At 51.7% G+C, this 16,905-nt stretch overlaps 1 protein-coding gene across 1 annotated transcript in view; it reads left to right on the top strand.

The window, feature by feature from the left end:
* The first annotated feature begins 13,530 nt into the window (after positions 1 to 13,530).
* Positions 13,531 to 16,905, top strand: part of FOXO1 (forkhead box O1) — a 66,826-nt gene continuing 63,451 nt past the window's right edge. Inside the window, exon 1 of the mRNA XM_054201538.1 lies at positions 13,531 to 14,350. Within this exon, the coding sequence (XP_054057513.1) occupies positions 13,745 to 14,350 (606 nt within the window). The 5' untranslated portion in view covers positions 13,531 to 13,744. The remainder of the gene's footprint in view (positions 14,351 to 16,905) is intronic.

The raw sequence follows: 16,905 nt of genomic DNA, 5'->3' as shown, positions 1-16,905 counted from the left end.
CTGTGTTCGACAAAAGCAGGTCCGCTCTTCAAGACCCTTCCTGCTGCCTCTTGGTGCAGCGTCGCTTTGTGAATCAGTGTCTCACTTCTCATGGCGAAGAGTCCCATTCAGAGTCAAGACGATGTTTCTGGCACTGAACATAGATGTCTTCTCAAAAGTCTTTCCTTCTCCTATTTAATCTTTCCCTTTTTAACTGAGCGGATTGTGCATGCTCTGCTTCTCAGTAGGTACTAGAAACACTTGTCTGAAGAGTCTTGCAAAAACGTTTTGCTTCTTTTAAGCAGAACAGCTCTTTGGAGAGCCCAAGCTAGTGTGCGTGTTTCTTTCGATGCTTTAGACAATCTTTCGCACTGTTTCCTCTAAGTTCATTTTTGGTGCTTCTTCCAGGTGTCTCCCTGGACTCCCAGTTTGTATCCCCTTTCAGCGCACATCGCTTTAAAGTAGTTCTTGCTACCTTCATGAAAAGACAAAAAATCCTCTCGTCGAGGTCAGTGCATTCCCCGGATTCTTCAGTGCCCTGGAATCCCTGGTTGCTGCCTCGAGGTTCCCACTTTGCTGGTCACCCTGCCTCCCCATCGCTCTTTGCCCTGCCTTCGCTTCTGATATGAAATCAGCGTTCTCTGCTGGTAGATAAGGTGAGCCTGGCGGCAGAGCGGCCAATGAAGATGAGGTTTTGTTGTAATAACAGGTTAACAGGTGAAGGGAGCAATCTACCTTACCCTGTAGAGATGGTAGGGGCAGATGACTCCATCTGCAGCTCTTCCAAACAAGAATATTCTGGTTTTCTAAAGGCCACTGGTAATATTGACTGTAACCCATGTAGGGGGATCAGTCTTTAAAGTCCTTGCCGGTCTTCTCTCCCTTTCCACCGACTCTTTCGCTCGGCTCCCCTGGCTTTCAGGCCAGGCTTTGGATAAATGAATTTTCTCTGCCTGTTTTTCTCCTCAGCTACAAATGGAGCTGAAGATGGTTGGCAAGGACCTAAACGTTAAGTTTTAGATGCCTGAGTCACGGCAGGTGAATCTTACCCACACGTTGAGCTACTAAATGAAGCTGCACGCAGCCTCTTAAATGCCTATCTCCCCAGAAGCCTTGGCCAGCACAAAAGCGACTTGAAAGCTGCTCTTCCACCTTATGACTGGGAAGATTGCAGGTACTTTCCCCTTTGCCTGGAGATATTGCTAGAAGGCAGCAGAGGCCCGTTTTACTGCCATAACAAGTTAATTAACTCCATTTTCCCCCAACTGAGCCGAGCAAAGGTTTTGTGCAAGCCACATGCACTATATTGAGAAACAGGGCTTTTCTCCCACGTTCTTGCTGTGCCTGCAGTGATATGGCTAACAGAAGCTGTTGTCCTCCCAGAAGAAAAAAAAGCATCCTTCTGAATTGTTTCCAACGGCCTGGGTTGCTCTTTTGGTTTCTAACCAAACTCGCCGCCTCAGAAGAAATCCCTGTTGCGAATTGCCTGCTTCCCTCACCCAAGCCCACGTGAATCATCCACGAAGCAACAACACGGCGCCGCTACCGCGCTGAGCGCAGCAGCTGCCAGGCTGCTCGCCTCGTCTGCTGCAAGACGATGCCCAACATGAGCATTCAACAGCTTTCCTGGGTCCTGCACACGACTTTCAACTTTTTTGGCCTTTTTCCACCCCCACCCCCCTGCCCAGGTTGATTCAAACAAGATATGCCACCAGGGTTGTCGCAAAAGAGGTTTCCAGATATTTTTTCTCCATAGCCAGGTTGCCTGTGACAAGAAGCGTAAAAAGCCCCTGCAAATCAGGAAACTTACTCTGCGGCGTAGTCAGTGTAGGGAAAAAGTTCACTCGCTGCTTTTTGCGCTTGGCTCTGCCAGTGCAGATTCAACATCTTGCAGCTTCGATTCCTGTGAAGCACTCTCAAAATATTTGTCACAGACTGCTTTTGCTCGAAATCTGCGGGAGTAGAGCAAGCTGTGCAAGGCAGCATGCCAGCATGCTTGTCAAAAATCCCTTCTGGATCCTTGTCACCGCTCTGCTTAGCATTTACCTTTGGTCTCACCATAGCCATTTTCTTGACCTTGCTTTTACCTCCATGGCACGTAGCCACTTCCTTGCTCAGCTGCAGATCTCGTTGGCTGGCTCAGACATCGCTGCACATGCAGCAATCTGTCAGCTAGACGGTAAACCCACTGAGGAAGAGATGTGCTGATTTCCTCTGACATTGGCACATGAATTTGATTAACATATCAAAGAAAGAATCCATTGACGTGGGTGTTTTTGAAGACCCGTTTGCACGACTTCACAGACGTTACCCAAATAGATGGTTTTTCTGATCATCATAAGAAAATCTTGGGTTTGACGATGGAGGAGGAGTCGCTACCCATACCGTAACAACGGTGCTTGGGATGAAGAGTTGTGTAATCGATGTGCCAGTACTCCACAGCTCATGTTTTGCAAACCACCCATCTGGCTGCTGAACTCCTCTGGCTGCTGATTTCACAGCACCAGCAACCACCGAGTCTCCTTTCTCACCTGCAGCCGGATCAAGCTGAAAACCAAGGAGTGCACGAAGGTCATCTGGGCGACTGCTTCTGCAGGGACTTTCCTCTGGGCTGTGTTAGGCCACCAACTGCTATCTTGTCCTTGGAGAAACACGAATCGAGGGGAAAGATTATAACGCAAACCCATAATGCTGCAAAACTGCATCAGGGCAAAGACATATTCCTGAAGATCTGTCAGAAAAGCAGAGATGAGAGCTGCTCTGGTGAGTCAGAAATATTTGCCCGTCACTGTCAGCAAACTACAACCTTTGATAACCAGTCAGCTACTGAGAAATTCAAGGTACTCAATGGGGAGTTTTACAACCATCTCCCCTCGCAGCTACCAGATACTGATAGCTTTTTAGGAACATGATGACATCTTTTTGAGCTTCTTTGCTTTTGTTCTCTGTCTTTGTTTTCTTCTTCTTTTCTTATCTCAGCAGTTAGGCCCATTCTTGAGCTACCTTTCCACCCTTCACAGAGACCTCCATAAGGTGACCAAACATCACCTTCTTCACTCTTTCTCCCTCTCTTCAAGCTGCCAAATGCTCAGCACTGGTTAAAGTTGGTGCCCTGGAGGGGTCTGAATGATGTAGATGCCAACACTGCAAGATAAGAAATTATTGTCCATTGGTCAGTCTCCGAGGTGACGAAGCTGGAGGCAGTTGGTGACTAACCAAGTCATCTCCACAGCCTCGGGACTCTGGGGAGGGTAAGTCATTTCCTCGCCTCTGTGGTTTTTTGGCAGGCTGAGGCATGGAGCCTGCCTGGTTTGGAGAACCAACTTTGAGCTGGATTCCGAGTTGCTCCGGAGGAGGCTGTACATCTGCTTCACACCCTGAGTGCCCCTCTGCTAACAGGGGGTTGAGGAGGAAGGGTCTAGACGGGGTCAGACGGGTGCCTGTATTTGCACTCCTGATTTACTTCCAATATTTAAAAAAACCCCCATTAGATTCACATGATGGAGCAGCAAAGAAAGTGCCTATTTATGGAGGCTGAGGAGAATCCACAGAGATGTGGGTTGCTGTTATTTGTCTGAATGGTGCCTCCTGACATCACGAGTGGCTGGAAAGGCTTGTTCAGGAACAACGGAGACGGCAGCTCTGCCTGGCCATGTTAAAGCCCTAACGTAACACTTTCAGTATCCAGAATTGCACTTCTTGTCTTCCGTGATAGATGTCTTATTTTGCAGAAAGTTTCCTGTGCAGAGAAGGTAATGCTTTTTGAGTCTTGTGAGAAAAGTGTGCTCCTTACTTGTTTGCAAAGGGACTTTTCAACCACACCACGGCGATTTTACAAAGAGTAAGATCAGGTGTATATGTAGAAGAAATAAAAAAAAAAAAAAGGCTGTAAGAAAAGGTTTCACTAAAAAAAAATTTTAGGAAGATATCAGTTGAAAGGAAGACACATCCGTCAGATCTGGAAGAGTAACAGGCAGTCCTGCTTTTCTGCACGAAATTTCCTGTAGTGTAAAAATGCAATTTTGCAACCAAACTATACAAGGCTGAGTTTTTTAACAAACCAACATATGTTAAGGAATTTTTTTAAATTCATTTCTGTCCCTTGTGCATTTTATTTTGACTCCTGAGTCCTCCTTCAAGTGTGTATCCAAACATGCAGCGGCCATCACTGCTGGGTCCTCCTGGGCAGAACATTAGCAAGAAACACTGAGGGTGCCTTGGCATTTATTCAGGTGGGTCAAGGAGAGAGCAGCTGGCTGCCTGATTTACCACTTCATCAAGAGCTGTCAGTCCCTGGCATCCCTGAGCCCACCAGCCAATATGTTGTGCCTGGCTTTTTGGGACGGAGCACCACCAGGCCAGGGCTCCTTTGCCAACTCCAAATCTTGTGTCTTTTTGCAGCAGCACCTGGCTTTGCTGGAGACATCGCAGGGAAGAGCAGCCCAGGGGTGCTTAATCTAGACTTGGGTGTGCTGCAGGGCAACATCAGCTGTGCCCCAGGATAAAGGGACAGGAGATTCTGACGGGCTGATGCACGGCAGAAAGCGAGGCGCGGGACCAGCTTTGCAGCCCACTCTCGACCAGGTGGACTTCACTGCTGCATAAACTCTGGAAATGCAAAATTACTTCTGACTGAGCCAGGGGCAGGAGCTCTGGATACGTTCGGCCATTAAATCTCTGCAAGGCACACTGTGGTGTGGACGTGAATGTGGCCAGGGTGAGCCCTCTGGGAGTAACCCATGCAGACCTGCCCTGGACGCCTATGGAGGTCGCCCATTGTCCCTTGGAGGCATAGCTTTGGGATAACGGTCCTTCAGTGCCTTTTAAGTATTCTTGTGGGTTCTCTGTTTTGCAAAAGCTCCAATTTGGGGCGCTTTAATATACGTCCTCTTTCTTCATACAGCGGCCGAGACTCTTTTCTCTCCTTGTTTTGTGCTCGTTTTCCTCCTTTTTATTTTTTTCCTTTCCTTTCTTCATGACTTTGCCCTTGTTGTGACTTCTTTTTGTGATTTCCTTATCTCCCTCCACCCTTTTCTTCCCATTTTTCTCTCAGCTCACTTTCCCTTCTGCCCCTTCATTGCGTTTCCCATTCTCCAGCGGCTCTGGCACCCGTTGGAGAGGACAAGGTGTCCTTGTGAGTCTGTGTCTCAATGAACCGACCCCTGCCCCGGCAAAGAGGGGGTACCAGGGAGTCCAGTTGCTGTCTGAGACTCTACTTCGGTTTTGTTTGCTTGGGGTTTTTTTTGGGTTTTGCATCTTTCTTGTTGCAAGCTGCTTCATCAGCCAACGAGGTTGGTAGCCACAACTGGAGCAAAGAGTGAAAGTGGGTGGCTTGCAGGGAGCCACTGCTGACTTCTTTGCAGCTGCAGCAGCGTTTCTGTAACGTGTGGGTGGAGGCAGCTGAACAGCCCCACCATTTACCCCTTCTCACCTGATGCTTTTCTCTGCCTGAAGCCCCCTCCTAAATCTCACTGGAGATCCCCATCTCTTTCTCGGATAAAAAGAGAAGCCACCAAGCTGCCGCTCGCCATGTGCCTTCCTATCACTGATCACGTGGCACCAGCTCATCTGACCCTGGTCCAGGTTCACTATTCGGGGCTTGGCAGATGCAAATGTAAAATTGAAACCAGTGGTTGCTCTTCTTATCTGTTTTCAGGCCGGTACGTGGTGTGCCTCTGCCTTTAGGCAGAACCTGCTGCTGGGACCTTGCTAGTTTCAGTTTCATCAGCACGTTCTCCTCGCAGGCCCGGCCTCAGCAAGGTTTGCATTTGCAGCACCAGATCTCAAAGCGCTTCAACTGTTGACTAACGGGGTTGCAATGGGCAGACATTTTTTATACCCATTTTACCGAGAGAGAAAAAAAAGCGCGGAGTAACTGCGTTTCACAAGAAGAAAGAGAGTGTAGCTGCCCGGGGTCGTCGTCCTTCCGCTGTGGACATTTACATGGTGGACAATATTTGTGCGCTATAAACCTTACCTATTGAGCATCCTGCCCAAGCACTGCCTCCTGTAATGTGTTAGTCACGAGCAGCACAGGAATATATGCACATATGTCAAAATACCGTCTCACTGTTATTGTCTAACCACGTTTGCATCTATATAAATCTAGCGTAAAATGTATATAAAGATACCATGCATATGCATTTGTGTAGAGTACACATAATGCACTCATTTGTATGCAAATACAGTTGTATACATATATAAATATGCTTTTCAAGCACGAATTCAACAATGGAAAAAAAAATATTTTTTTAAAAAAGTAAGCCTTTATCATGCCACAGCCTCCGTGTTGATTCTGGCTGTACATTATTTTTCTGGTTGGTGACAGGTAGCTATCGGTTTTCCAGTGAAACAAAGAGAAAGAAGATGAAATAGTTGTCAAGCATTGCATTGTAGCATGCCATGAATTTTCCTTCCTACAGGCTGAAGAGAAACCACTGAATTATACCGTAGCTGTGAAGAGTCCTGTTTTTAGTTTGTTGCTCAAACACAATAAAATTATTTAATATACAAAAGCTATCATGCGAAGCCAGTCAGTTTTTCCTCCAGCAATATATCAAGGAAAACGAGAAATGAGAAACGCACCTGAAAATGTTGAAACATTGACCGTAGGATGTGGGAGAATATTGTAATAAATCGTATTTACGACAAAACAGAAACCCAATACCCTGGAAAACATACACACCACTTGAACTGTGTTTACTTCCAGGCACATTGGCCTCTGCATAGGGGTGGGCCGGGTGATTCAGCTGAATCTGAAACCTGATAAACTCTTGCCTTCTGTTTTTACATCACAGCCAGTGATTGCACATGACACATTAAAAACAGATAGCGCTACGTAGACGCTACCTTTGGTATTTATCATATTGATCCTGGTAAGGATCATTTCTCGGGCACATTGTGCTTCAGTCTTTCGCTTCTGGATGTGTATATGTGGGTGTGAGAGGATATATGTTTAAATGGCAGGTCTTCAGCCTAGATTGTGAGGGAGCTGAGAGATGGGTTTGTATGAAATATTTTCTGTAGTTTACCTTCTTCTGTTTATGAAATGTGGCAGCAGACTGTGGTTCCCAGAAATGTGCGCCTCGTTTGAGCTCGTTCAGTGGATACGGTTTTGTCCAAATGCTAAGAACGAACCACACTTAGTAGGAACTTGAGCTGCATTAATAGCACCAACCAGTAAGGCTGTATTATTATTTCTTTTCTTCGACTGGAAAAAACATATTAGTGCTTCTGACATGAATTCTTGCACAAGAAAATGTAAATTCTGAATCCTTCAAATAGTGCAACTTAGAAGTGGTCTCCATGAAACCTTGCCCTCAAATCTTAATTGTTTACATTTTTGCAGATACTGAAGACGAATGAGGTATGAACAACATCAAAGGAAATTGTCCAAAAACATACAGTAAATATTTTTGCTAGCTATTTTTAATTTAAAAATTACTTTTTTTTCCCCCTAAATCCCTTTTAAAATTTATTTAACTAAATATTTATTGCAGCATTTCTTTTAAGCCAGGGTGGTCTGACCTCAGCAGCCACTAGGTCTGCACCGAGATTTTGGTGGCCCAACCCCCAGCAGCTCCATCTCCCAGTCTGGGGAGTGCAACCCCGCCTTCACCCCTCTTGATGGCTCCCTTTCGCCCTTCCTCCTGGCAGCAGCACCCATTGAGCCCTTCAGCCGCTCCCTGCCACCGAATCTCCTATGGAAAAAATTGGGGAAGGGGAAAGGGACTGGCTGTGGGTTGTTGCTGTCTGGTTTGGAGACTTGCTGGTGATTGCTGTTGGTGAAGAAGAGGAGGTGGAGGAGGAAGAAGAGGAGGAGGATGAGAATGAGGAGGATGCAGCAGCTGCTGCAAGACCCTTGGTTGCAGCAGTCCAGCTTCCCCTGTCAGGCGATGAGGAGGTGAAGGAGATGGCATTTGGCTGTTGGGCAGCTTTCACATCTCCAACCATGGTTCCACATCTCCTCTGAGAAGAGGGGGTGGGCTGCCTAGAGTCTTTCTGGGGGCTGGATCTGCACCACGCTGTGCAAGGAACTGACAGTTCTCAACTCTGAAATATGTCCAGTGAGGTGAGCAGGCAGTGGAACCAGCTCCTGGCCCTAATTTTGTCCATACAGATGTAAATCCAGAAGGGCCTCGCTGCCTCTAGCGGGAGCATTCAGGATTTCCACCCGTGTATAGCAGGAGGTGGAGCTGAGAGAAGGTAATGTCAACTCCCACACTAGCAAGTATTCTGACAGCTATTTGGTGACATGAATTTTTTTTGTCTAAAGACTGGGACTTGGTAGACTTGGCTTCAAAGTCTGTCTCTGCCCATGCGTCCTCTGTGATGTCCTCTGCATGTTATGCGAGTTCATGGTGGCCCAGTTTCCCCCCCTGCAAAGTAGAACTAATCGTTATGCCTTTCTTTTGCCATCGCTCCGCAGTGCCCAGTTAGCCTGTTAGCCCAACGCTGGGTGGCATTGGCCTCTTTCTTACCGTTGAGCTCAGGAGGGCTGCAGCCCTTCTGGGGTGTATAGGTGCTAGCGTACATTGGATACCAAGAAATAATGTAAAAGTTTGTGCCAGGCAAGGCTGAGCGTCACTTTTTTTGCTTCAGCAAGTCATGCCTTGAGATCAGCATCCTCCTGCCCATCACTTTTGGCTTGCACTGAGCCACCAGACACTTCTGGAGCCCTGAAAATCCCAGGGATGCGACGGCAGGGGAAGCAGTGATTATGTGTTTTCCATGTGCTATAAAATGCCATGGGTGGGATTCACTGGCCTGAAGGCAACTGGCTGAAAATGAGTGTGAACTACTCGGAGCAAGAGCCTGGTATCCCCGTGGCTGGTAAACTCTGTCATCCGGGACGGTGAATCACCCATGGGGGGACGTGTTTCCCTCCCTTGACTGCGGAGGGAACCTAAATGCGACACCCACCTCTCCCCGGGCCAGTTGGACCCACCTGTGGGTGCTGCTGTGCGAGGCAGGAGGCAAAGGGCAGGATGGAGTCCCCAACATAAGAAGGACATGGACTTGTTGGAATGGGTCCAGCGGAGGGCCACGAAGATGATCAGAGAGCTGGAGCACCTCACCTATGAAGACGGGCTCAGAGCATTGGGGTTGTTCAGTCTGGAGAAGAGAAGGCTCCGAGGAGACCTTATAGCAGCTTTCCAGTACCTAAAGGGGGCCTACAGGAGGGATGGGGAGGGACTCTTTATCAGGGAGTGGAGCGATAGGATGAGGCATAACGGTTTTAAACTGAAAGAGGGGAGATTTAGATTAGATATTAGGAAGAAATTCTTTCCTGTGAGGGTGGTGAGGCACTGGAACAGGTTGCCCAGGGAAGCTGTGGATGCCCCATCCCTGGAGGTGTTCAAGACCAGGCTGGATCGGGCTTTGAGCAGCCTGGTCTAGTGGGAGGTGTCCCTGCCCATGGCAGGGGGTTGGAACTAGGTGATCTTTAAGGTCCCTTCCAACCTGAACCATTCAATGATTCTATAATTCTATGGAAAGGGGGTGGAGACATTAACACCATCAAATCATGGCAAGGGATTAGCAGATCCTTCAGTTCTCTCTGTGGTTTGTTGGTTGGTGGGGAGACATGAGCACTCCTGGGAGGTAGCTCACAGCAGGAAGTTAAGATCCTGTTCCAAAATGCCCTGCAGAGGGACTGCCTTTCTCCAGCGGCTGTGTAAGAAGCCTTGAGTGGGTTGGGAGAGCTTCAGGCACCTTGAACTGCCTCAGCTGAGCAGCGTGGATGCCGCATCCACCCGGGACACGTCCAAACCCTGTTGTGTGGGGACACCCTCGGTCACCCTGAGCTGGGAGGGGATGTGACTGAAGTGCCACAGCACCCTTCCGATACCCAGGCTCCTGGGAAACGCAGACTGCAAACCAAAGTTGATCCCTTCTGAGAGACGTGGGAGGAAACTGGAGGTGCTGAACTCCCCCATCCTTCCTTGGAAAATAAGCTTTCTCCCAGCTCTTATGATACCAGGCGCAAACTGGTATTTCATCGTTGCTTTTTGTTCTGTTAAAACGTTTGTACTCTCTCACCGCGCACACACGTGTAGAAAAAAGAGCTGTACATAGAGCACGAGTGCTTTCAACTTCATGTAATCTCCTGCTGAATTTGATCAAAACCTCAGAAAGTGAATTATGCAGACGGTAGTAAAAAGAGAGTACAGATCCTTTATTTTGGCTGCCTCGAACCCAGAATATGAATAAAAGGCTCCGCTTTATTCCAGTGATGATAAAAGGCAATCTTCAGGTCTTTAATTTGAAAGAAAATACAAGTTGATGCTAAGGATGATAGGAGATATTGTATTGTAGAGGAGTGGAAAGCGGGAGCAGGAGTAGGAGTAGAGAAATGAAAAGGTGGAGTGTGGGAGGAGGACCGTGGGAGTAGAAAATGAATTGTGGTGCATCCATCAGCATTTCGGCATTGTGGGAGATGAGATAAACTTAACGCTGTCATTTGTAGATGCGGTAAAATTTCTTGTACTGAGCCATCGCTGTGCTGAGCTGTTTTGGGAGGAGGATACCCCCCCCCCTCCATTTCAGCAGCTGAACGTGTGGTTTCGTTCATGGCAGCGTGTCCTAAGGGTGGTCAATGCTGTCGGGGTGCACCGGGGGAGTGCTGCAGGTCGGGGTTACAGCATCCCGCTCGCATGACCCTCATATTATGCATGGCACGTGTGTCACTTCATTGCTTTCACTCTAAAATTGGTTGACGTGAAAGGATTCAACCCCCAAGCACTTACTGAAGCTTTGATGGAGAGAAGAAATCCTACGAGGAAAGCAGACGATCACGTACGTGCGGACTGGGTGGCCTTACAGAAGGACTCACCCACCCAGGCGGTTCTGCCGAAATCAGAGCAGACTGCCTGGATTACTCATCCCAGGAAAGTGCACAGCATCGTCTCGTCGGCCTTCATCCTTCCTCCCACCCTCGGCAGACCCTGGCCCAGCCGACAGCATGCGATAGTCGAAATCCCCGCGGAACACAGAGAAGCCCTGGGTGTCGCGTTGTGAGTCACAGGGCCCCACTCACCCAGCAAACGCAGCATTCTGATGGCACTGGTTTTATTTATCTGTACCTCCATGTCCCTCACCCTCCACTGCAAACTGCTCTCCCACTGTATTCGCTGCGAAGGTTTGAGCTGGAAGCAGCAACAAGGGGCACAAGTGTGGCAGAACCCCGCCAAGAAGGGGAGATGAGCGATGGCAACGCCGTGTGGGGCCAAGAAAGGGCCATACAACCCTTATCCTGCAAAACGAGCCGGGCTGAACTAGGAACACACCAGGGCTTCCTAAAATCCCCAGCAGTAGCTTTCTTCCCAGTATTCACAGTTGGCATCTGACAAAGGAAAGCTATTTTTTCAACATCTGCGTATACCAATAGAGGTCAGGGAATAACATCTCTACTTTCAACAAAATAAAAGAGCAAGGAGTGCAAGTTTTTTTAAAAAAATCCTTAAAGAAAGCCTGGGTAATAAATCCTTTTCCTTGAGCAGGATGGGTGCCAGTCTGGCTCTTAGGGTTTTGGTTTTTTTTTTCAGACTCTAAGGAAAGAAAAAGAAAATGTTTCAGTGTTCTCGGGCACTTCTTTTGTTTCGGCTCCCATTTAAACACGTCCATTCGCCGCGCGTCCCTGGCTGCTTCTCCCCTTTATATAATCTCCGCTTCTCCAAGGCAGGGTGCTCTCCCTTACTGCAGGGCAACTACTGTAGCCGAGTTGTGTAACGCTGCCGGATAAAGCTGTTCCAAGCTGAAAACGTGGCATGCAAGTTATTAGGTTGAACTGGGACTATTTTGCCTTCCTTTTTTTTTTTTAAACTGGAAAAAAAAAAGGGGGGGGGGGGCTTTCTAAAATCCGTGGGCTAAGCAATATAAATTTGTGGGTTGAATCCTTTGCAAGATTCGGAAAACATAGAAATAACTTAAAGGCAAAGCAACTCTGAAATTTGACAAGCAGCCAACCTATAATAAGGTATAATCACCTTTGGCATTTGGGAAAATAAACATGACAAAAACAGTCCTTTAAAATTTGATCAGTTACTATGCATTTATGCATATGTTGCCCTAACTATATAGTTAGGTGTCATCACATGTCTTAAAAAGTGTTTTCATAATAGACAGCATGTGTATGTAGATGTATGATCTGTCACTAAATTATATGCTGTGGGCCTAAATCCAGTCTTGTACTCTCTCTCCTTCATTATTGTTACTCATTTTCGGAAAATATTTTTATAGGAACAATGAACCGCATTTAAATAACATTAGCGCGCTCTGCCTCAATGCAGAGAGGAGGGAAGAGTAACAGGTTCGCGGTCTCAAAGGTGACAGTTACCCTGCTCCGGTGGTTCTTTGACAGGCGACATCAAATGCCAGGGCTGGTTGTGAATTTCGTGACTTACTAAGCCATGTCTGAAGTACGTTTTTTAAAAGCAGTCCTTACTGGAAACAAAACGGATTTTCTACAAAAGTTGCCAGTTTGAACAAGGCATTGAGTCGTTCCCCGTCCCTGGGATCGTTTCCCTAGCTTAAGCCAACGTCTTCCATTTAATTTTAAGCAGAATAACACTTCTGTGTTGCCTCAAACATATATCTCTTTGTATGTTTATGGGCTCGGAAGGCGGAGGTGGCATGTCCTGTAACTGCTGCCTCTTTGGAAGGGGGAATACGAGCCTTACTAAATTGTGTGGCCTTGGGTTTTGCCGGGAAAAATATAAAGCCTGTTTAATAGTTGACTTAAAATGAAATGAGCCCGAGCTCCCGTGCCTACCCACGGAGTGAAACACCAGCTCACGGTATGAAAACACGCTCAGCCGAAGGGGAGGTCTATTACTTCGGGAGGCGCAGACGCTTTCTGGCGAGGAGCCGGCCTGGGAGGGAAGGAGGGAGGGAAGGAGGGACGGAAGGCAGCTGTCGCAGCCCCCGGTCCCGTCCCCCGGCGGCAGCCCCCACGGAGCGGGCGGCAGCGGCGCCCGGCCGGGTTGCTGGTGGGAGCGGGGAGCCGCCTGGCCCCCCCCGGTGTCTCCCCCCCAGCCGCCCCGCTGCAGGCGGGGGATGTCCCCAGGCCCCCCGCCGGTCCCCGGGGTCGGCAGGCACGGGGGCCGTCGGTGCGGGCGGCAGGACCCCGCCGGCAGCGACCACGGCAGACACGCTCTCACGGGGGCATTTTCCGTGGCCACCCCTCCCGCCCCCGCAGCTCGCCGTGCGAGCAGAGTTACTTCCCTCGCACCCCGCGGCCGAAGGGCTCTCACTCCCTCGGGGGGGGGGGGGCAAGGCAGCTCCGGCTCCGCCCGCCCAGCCCGGGGCTGCGGTGGGTACCGCCGCTTCTCGCCGCCCCCCCCAACTCCTTCGCCGCCGGAAAACAAAAAAACCACCCAGAAACAGCACGGGGGCACCGGCACCCTCCTGCCAAACCGGCCCCGCGGCGGGAGGCGGGCGGGCGGCGCGGCGCTGCCATTGGCGCGGGGCGGGCCGTCCCTCCCCGCCGGGAGGAGGAGGAGGAGGAGGAAGGCTGGAGGCGGGCCCGCGCGGGGCGGTCGCTCCAGTCGGTGCGCGCCGGGCGGCCGGGTCGCTGCTGCTGTTTGCTGCCGCCGCGGAGGACAGGGAGCCGGGCAGGGGCAGGGCGGCGGGGCCAGAGCTGCGAGGGGAGTTGGCGGCCGCGCCGTCGGGGCCGCCGCCGGTCCGCGCCCGGAGCCTGCATGGGGCGGCGGCGCTGAGCCCAGCCGCCCCGCTGCTGCCGCCGCGCTCCCGCCCCGGCCCCACCATGGCCGAGGCACCGCAGCTGGTGGACATCGACCCCGACTTCGAGCCGCTGCCGCGGCCCCGCTCCTGCACCTGGCCCCTGCCGCGGCCGGAGTTCAACCCCCCCAGCTCGGCCACCTCCAGCCCGGCGCCGTCCTGCGGCGGACAGCCCGAGGGGGCGGCCGGGGCCGCCGCCGGTGCCGGTGCCGCCGCCTCGGGAGGGCTCAGCGCCGACTTCATCAGCAACCTCAGTTTGCTAGAGGAGAGCGAGGACTTCGCGCCGCTGCCCCCCGCCGCCGCCCCCCCGGAGGCGGCCGCCTGCCGCTGCGGGGACTTCCCGGCGCCCGAGGCCGGCTGCCGCCTCCACCCGCCGGGACCGCCGCCGGTGCCCCCGGTGCCGCAGCCCGTGGCCGGTCTGTCGCCGGGTCCTGTGGCCGGGCAGCCCCGCAAGAGCAGCTCGTCGCGCCGCAACGCCTGGGGCAACCTGTCCTACGCGGACCTCATCACCAAGGCCATCGAGAGCTCCCCCGAGAAGCGTCTCACCCTCTCCCAGATCTACGAGTGGATGGTCAAGAGCGTTCCCTACTTCAAGGATAAGGGCGACAGCAACAGCTCGGCCGGCTGGAAGGTGAGGACCGGGTGGCGGGGGACCCCCGTGTCGGAGGGGGATCCCGGGAGGCTCCGCCGCGGGGCTGCGAGCGGCTGGGCACGGTGCCCTCCCCCGGGCTGTTCGCTGCCCGCCGCGCAGTTCGCAGCGCTCCGGATTCAGGGGTTTTTTTTGGTTCCCCCCCTTAAAATTTTACTTATTTTTCACCCTTCCGAAGGGGGGAAAAAAAAAAAAAGCGTTTCTGCCCTCCCCCCCGGTGCAGCGCAGGAGGGGCCGGGGCCGGCCGCCCCCCCCCGGTTCGCCTCTCTCCGCCTCCCTCCCCCCCCTGCACTCCCCCCGCCCTGCCCCGCCGAAAGCAAAAGTTCACGCCGTGTCACGGCGCCGTCCCCGGGCAAACCCGGCGGGACCGCCGCCGCCTCCCGCTCCCTCGTGGCGACCGGCCGGGGCCGGGGTTCAACACCCGGGCGGTGGGGGGGCTGGCCGTCGGGCGCTGCGGGGGACTGCCCGGCCCCGGGGGGGCCGTGCCGGCAGCCGTCCCGGCGCGGCGGGGTTTGCCGTCGGGCGGCGGAGAGGGGGCAGAAGCAAACAGGGATGGGGAAAGAGCCGGAGGCAGGACAAGGGTTGCAGAAATACCGTGTGTTTAATGAGTAAGCCGCTGTATTTGTCTTGATGGCTTTGTTAAACTTGGGTTGCGGGACCGTCTTTCTGCTGTTAAATAGTGGGACGGAGTTTCCTGCCGCAGCGCAGCCTCGGTAGCCGTAGCGGGCTGGCGGCAGCAACCTGTTGGCGACGGGGGTTTGCGCTCAGCCCTGCGCAGGCTGGAGCCGAGGGGCTGGTGCTGCCGTAAGGCCAGCTGCCGGAGCCCCGCCTCGCCCACAGGTCCCCGGGGGGCTCTGTGGGGACCAGCCGCCTTCCCGCGCAGGTGGCCCTGAGCCTGGCGTCGCTTTGCGAGGGGCTTTGTGGCCACGCTGACCCTCGCCCACCGGCTCTGCATCCCTCCCGGTGGTGAGCGCTTAACGCTGCTGTGAACAAATCATCTTCCTCCGAGGCCTCTGTGGAGAAGGTGTCACCCGTCTGTGCCCCGGCTTGTGTCACCCACCTGTGCCCCGGCCCGTGGCGGAGGCAGAGCGCGTAGTTTCGTGGCACTGTTGCGTGACGGCATTGTCAGAATGAGCTTTAGCCGTCTGCGTAAAGGCAGAGCCTCCTCCACCCTGCGAGGGATTAAATGATGGCAATAAATGTGCGAGGTGCACGCACCTTGCATGGCATCAGCGCGTCCTGGTGCGTTGGTGACTTTGGTCCAGTTCGGGCCAGCCAAGCTCTGCAGTGCTGTAGCAGAACTGTCCATTTTCTACTTTTGCTTCACTTTCCAGTATCTGTAATATTTGCCTTTTAAAAAAAAACACCAAAGTGTCAATTCTAATCCTGTATTTATGTATTTTTTAATTGCATGGCTAGGAATGTTTGTTATATCAGATTTTTATAAATTTATTATTTTTTTAGAGGTAAGCAACGTCCTTCTAAGGAAATGCAGATTAATCTCAAACTCCTTAGCTGAGGGCTTTTAAGGCTTTTAAAACTAATTTGTTAGCTTCTGTCGATGTGTTTGACTAAAAAATTTAAAGGATAATTGTCTGAAGACATCTTTCATGAAAACCCTTAATAGGAGTGAAATGATTGATAGCTGACAACTTTTAAATAAGGCAACCTGTCACTTGAAAACGCTGTTTTTTTTTTCTTCCAGTGGTATTTCACTCTCGGGGGGGGGGGGGGGGGAGAAGGCAAGATACATCAGGTGCCTCTTCAGAACGAGAAGAGAACTAAAAACCAAACAAACCAAAATAAAATCAAAGAACTCCCAAATTCAAGCGAGCAAGTAAGAAACTCTGCTAACTGTGCTACTTATTAGGTGCTTCCTATTTTATTGCTGCTCTTCCTGTGGTGCTTCAGCAAATAAGAAGCCTCGCACAACCTCCGTCCAACTGCTTGAGCTCTTCCTACGCTCTCATACCTCCGCTGTGACGGGGAGAGCCGTTACTGGTCTGTTTTTTGGCTGTGGTACCCCCCGGTAGGGCGCAGCAGGTACCCCGCCACTGCTGGTGGGGAAATCCACATGTACTCTGCTAGCATAATTAAATAGTTACTGTGTTCTGCGTTGGACACATGTTGCCCTAGTCCCTTCCTCTGGCTGCCTCACTGCCGGGCTGCTCAGAAAGTCATAGGCTTGCCGGTTTTGCCCCTTTAGCCAGATAAGTGCAACGTTTCTAAAACATATTTTCAAGTGCAGGTAGTGGCAGCCGCTGGGTGACAGCGCTGTAACTGATCTGCTGGAGGCGTGCGGCCCGTTTGCCTCGTTTATCACCATTTATCCAGGGCTCAGCTTGAGGAAGGAGTATTTTTATTTTTCAGTTGGGGGGCCGTTGGTTTCGCTCGTGCTCTGGGGGCCGGGGACCTGCTGTCGCTGCGGGCGCGGGGGGCTGGGAGCGAAGCCGGAGTCAGGCCAGGGCCCCGGCAGAGGAGGAGCGTCACTCCGGCCATGAGCAGGGATCGGCGGTGGATTTTTCTGCTGACAGAGG

The sequence above is a fragment of the Rissa tridactyla genome, chromosome 1 (assembly GCF_028500815.1).
Source record: "Rissa tridactyla isolate bRisTri1 chromosome 1, bRisTri1.patW.cur.20221130, whole genome shotgun sequence".
In the NCBI taxonomy this organism is placed as follows: Eukaryota; Metazoa; Chordata; class Aves; order Charadriiformes; family Laridae; genus Rissa; species Rissa tridactyla.
This window is presented reverse-complemented; position numbering and strand designations above follow the sequence as displayed.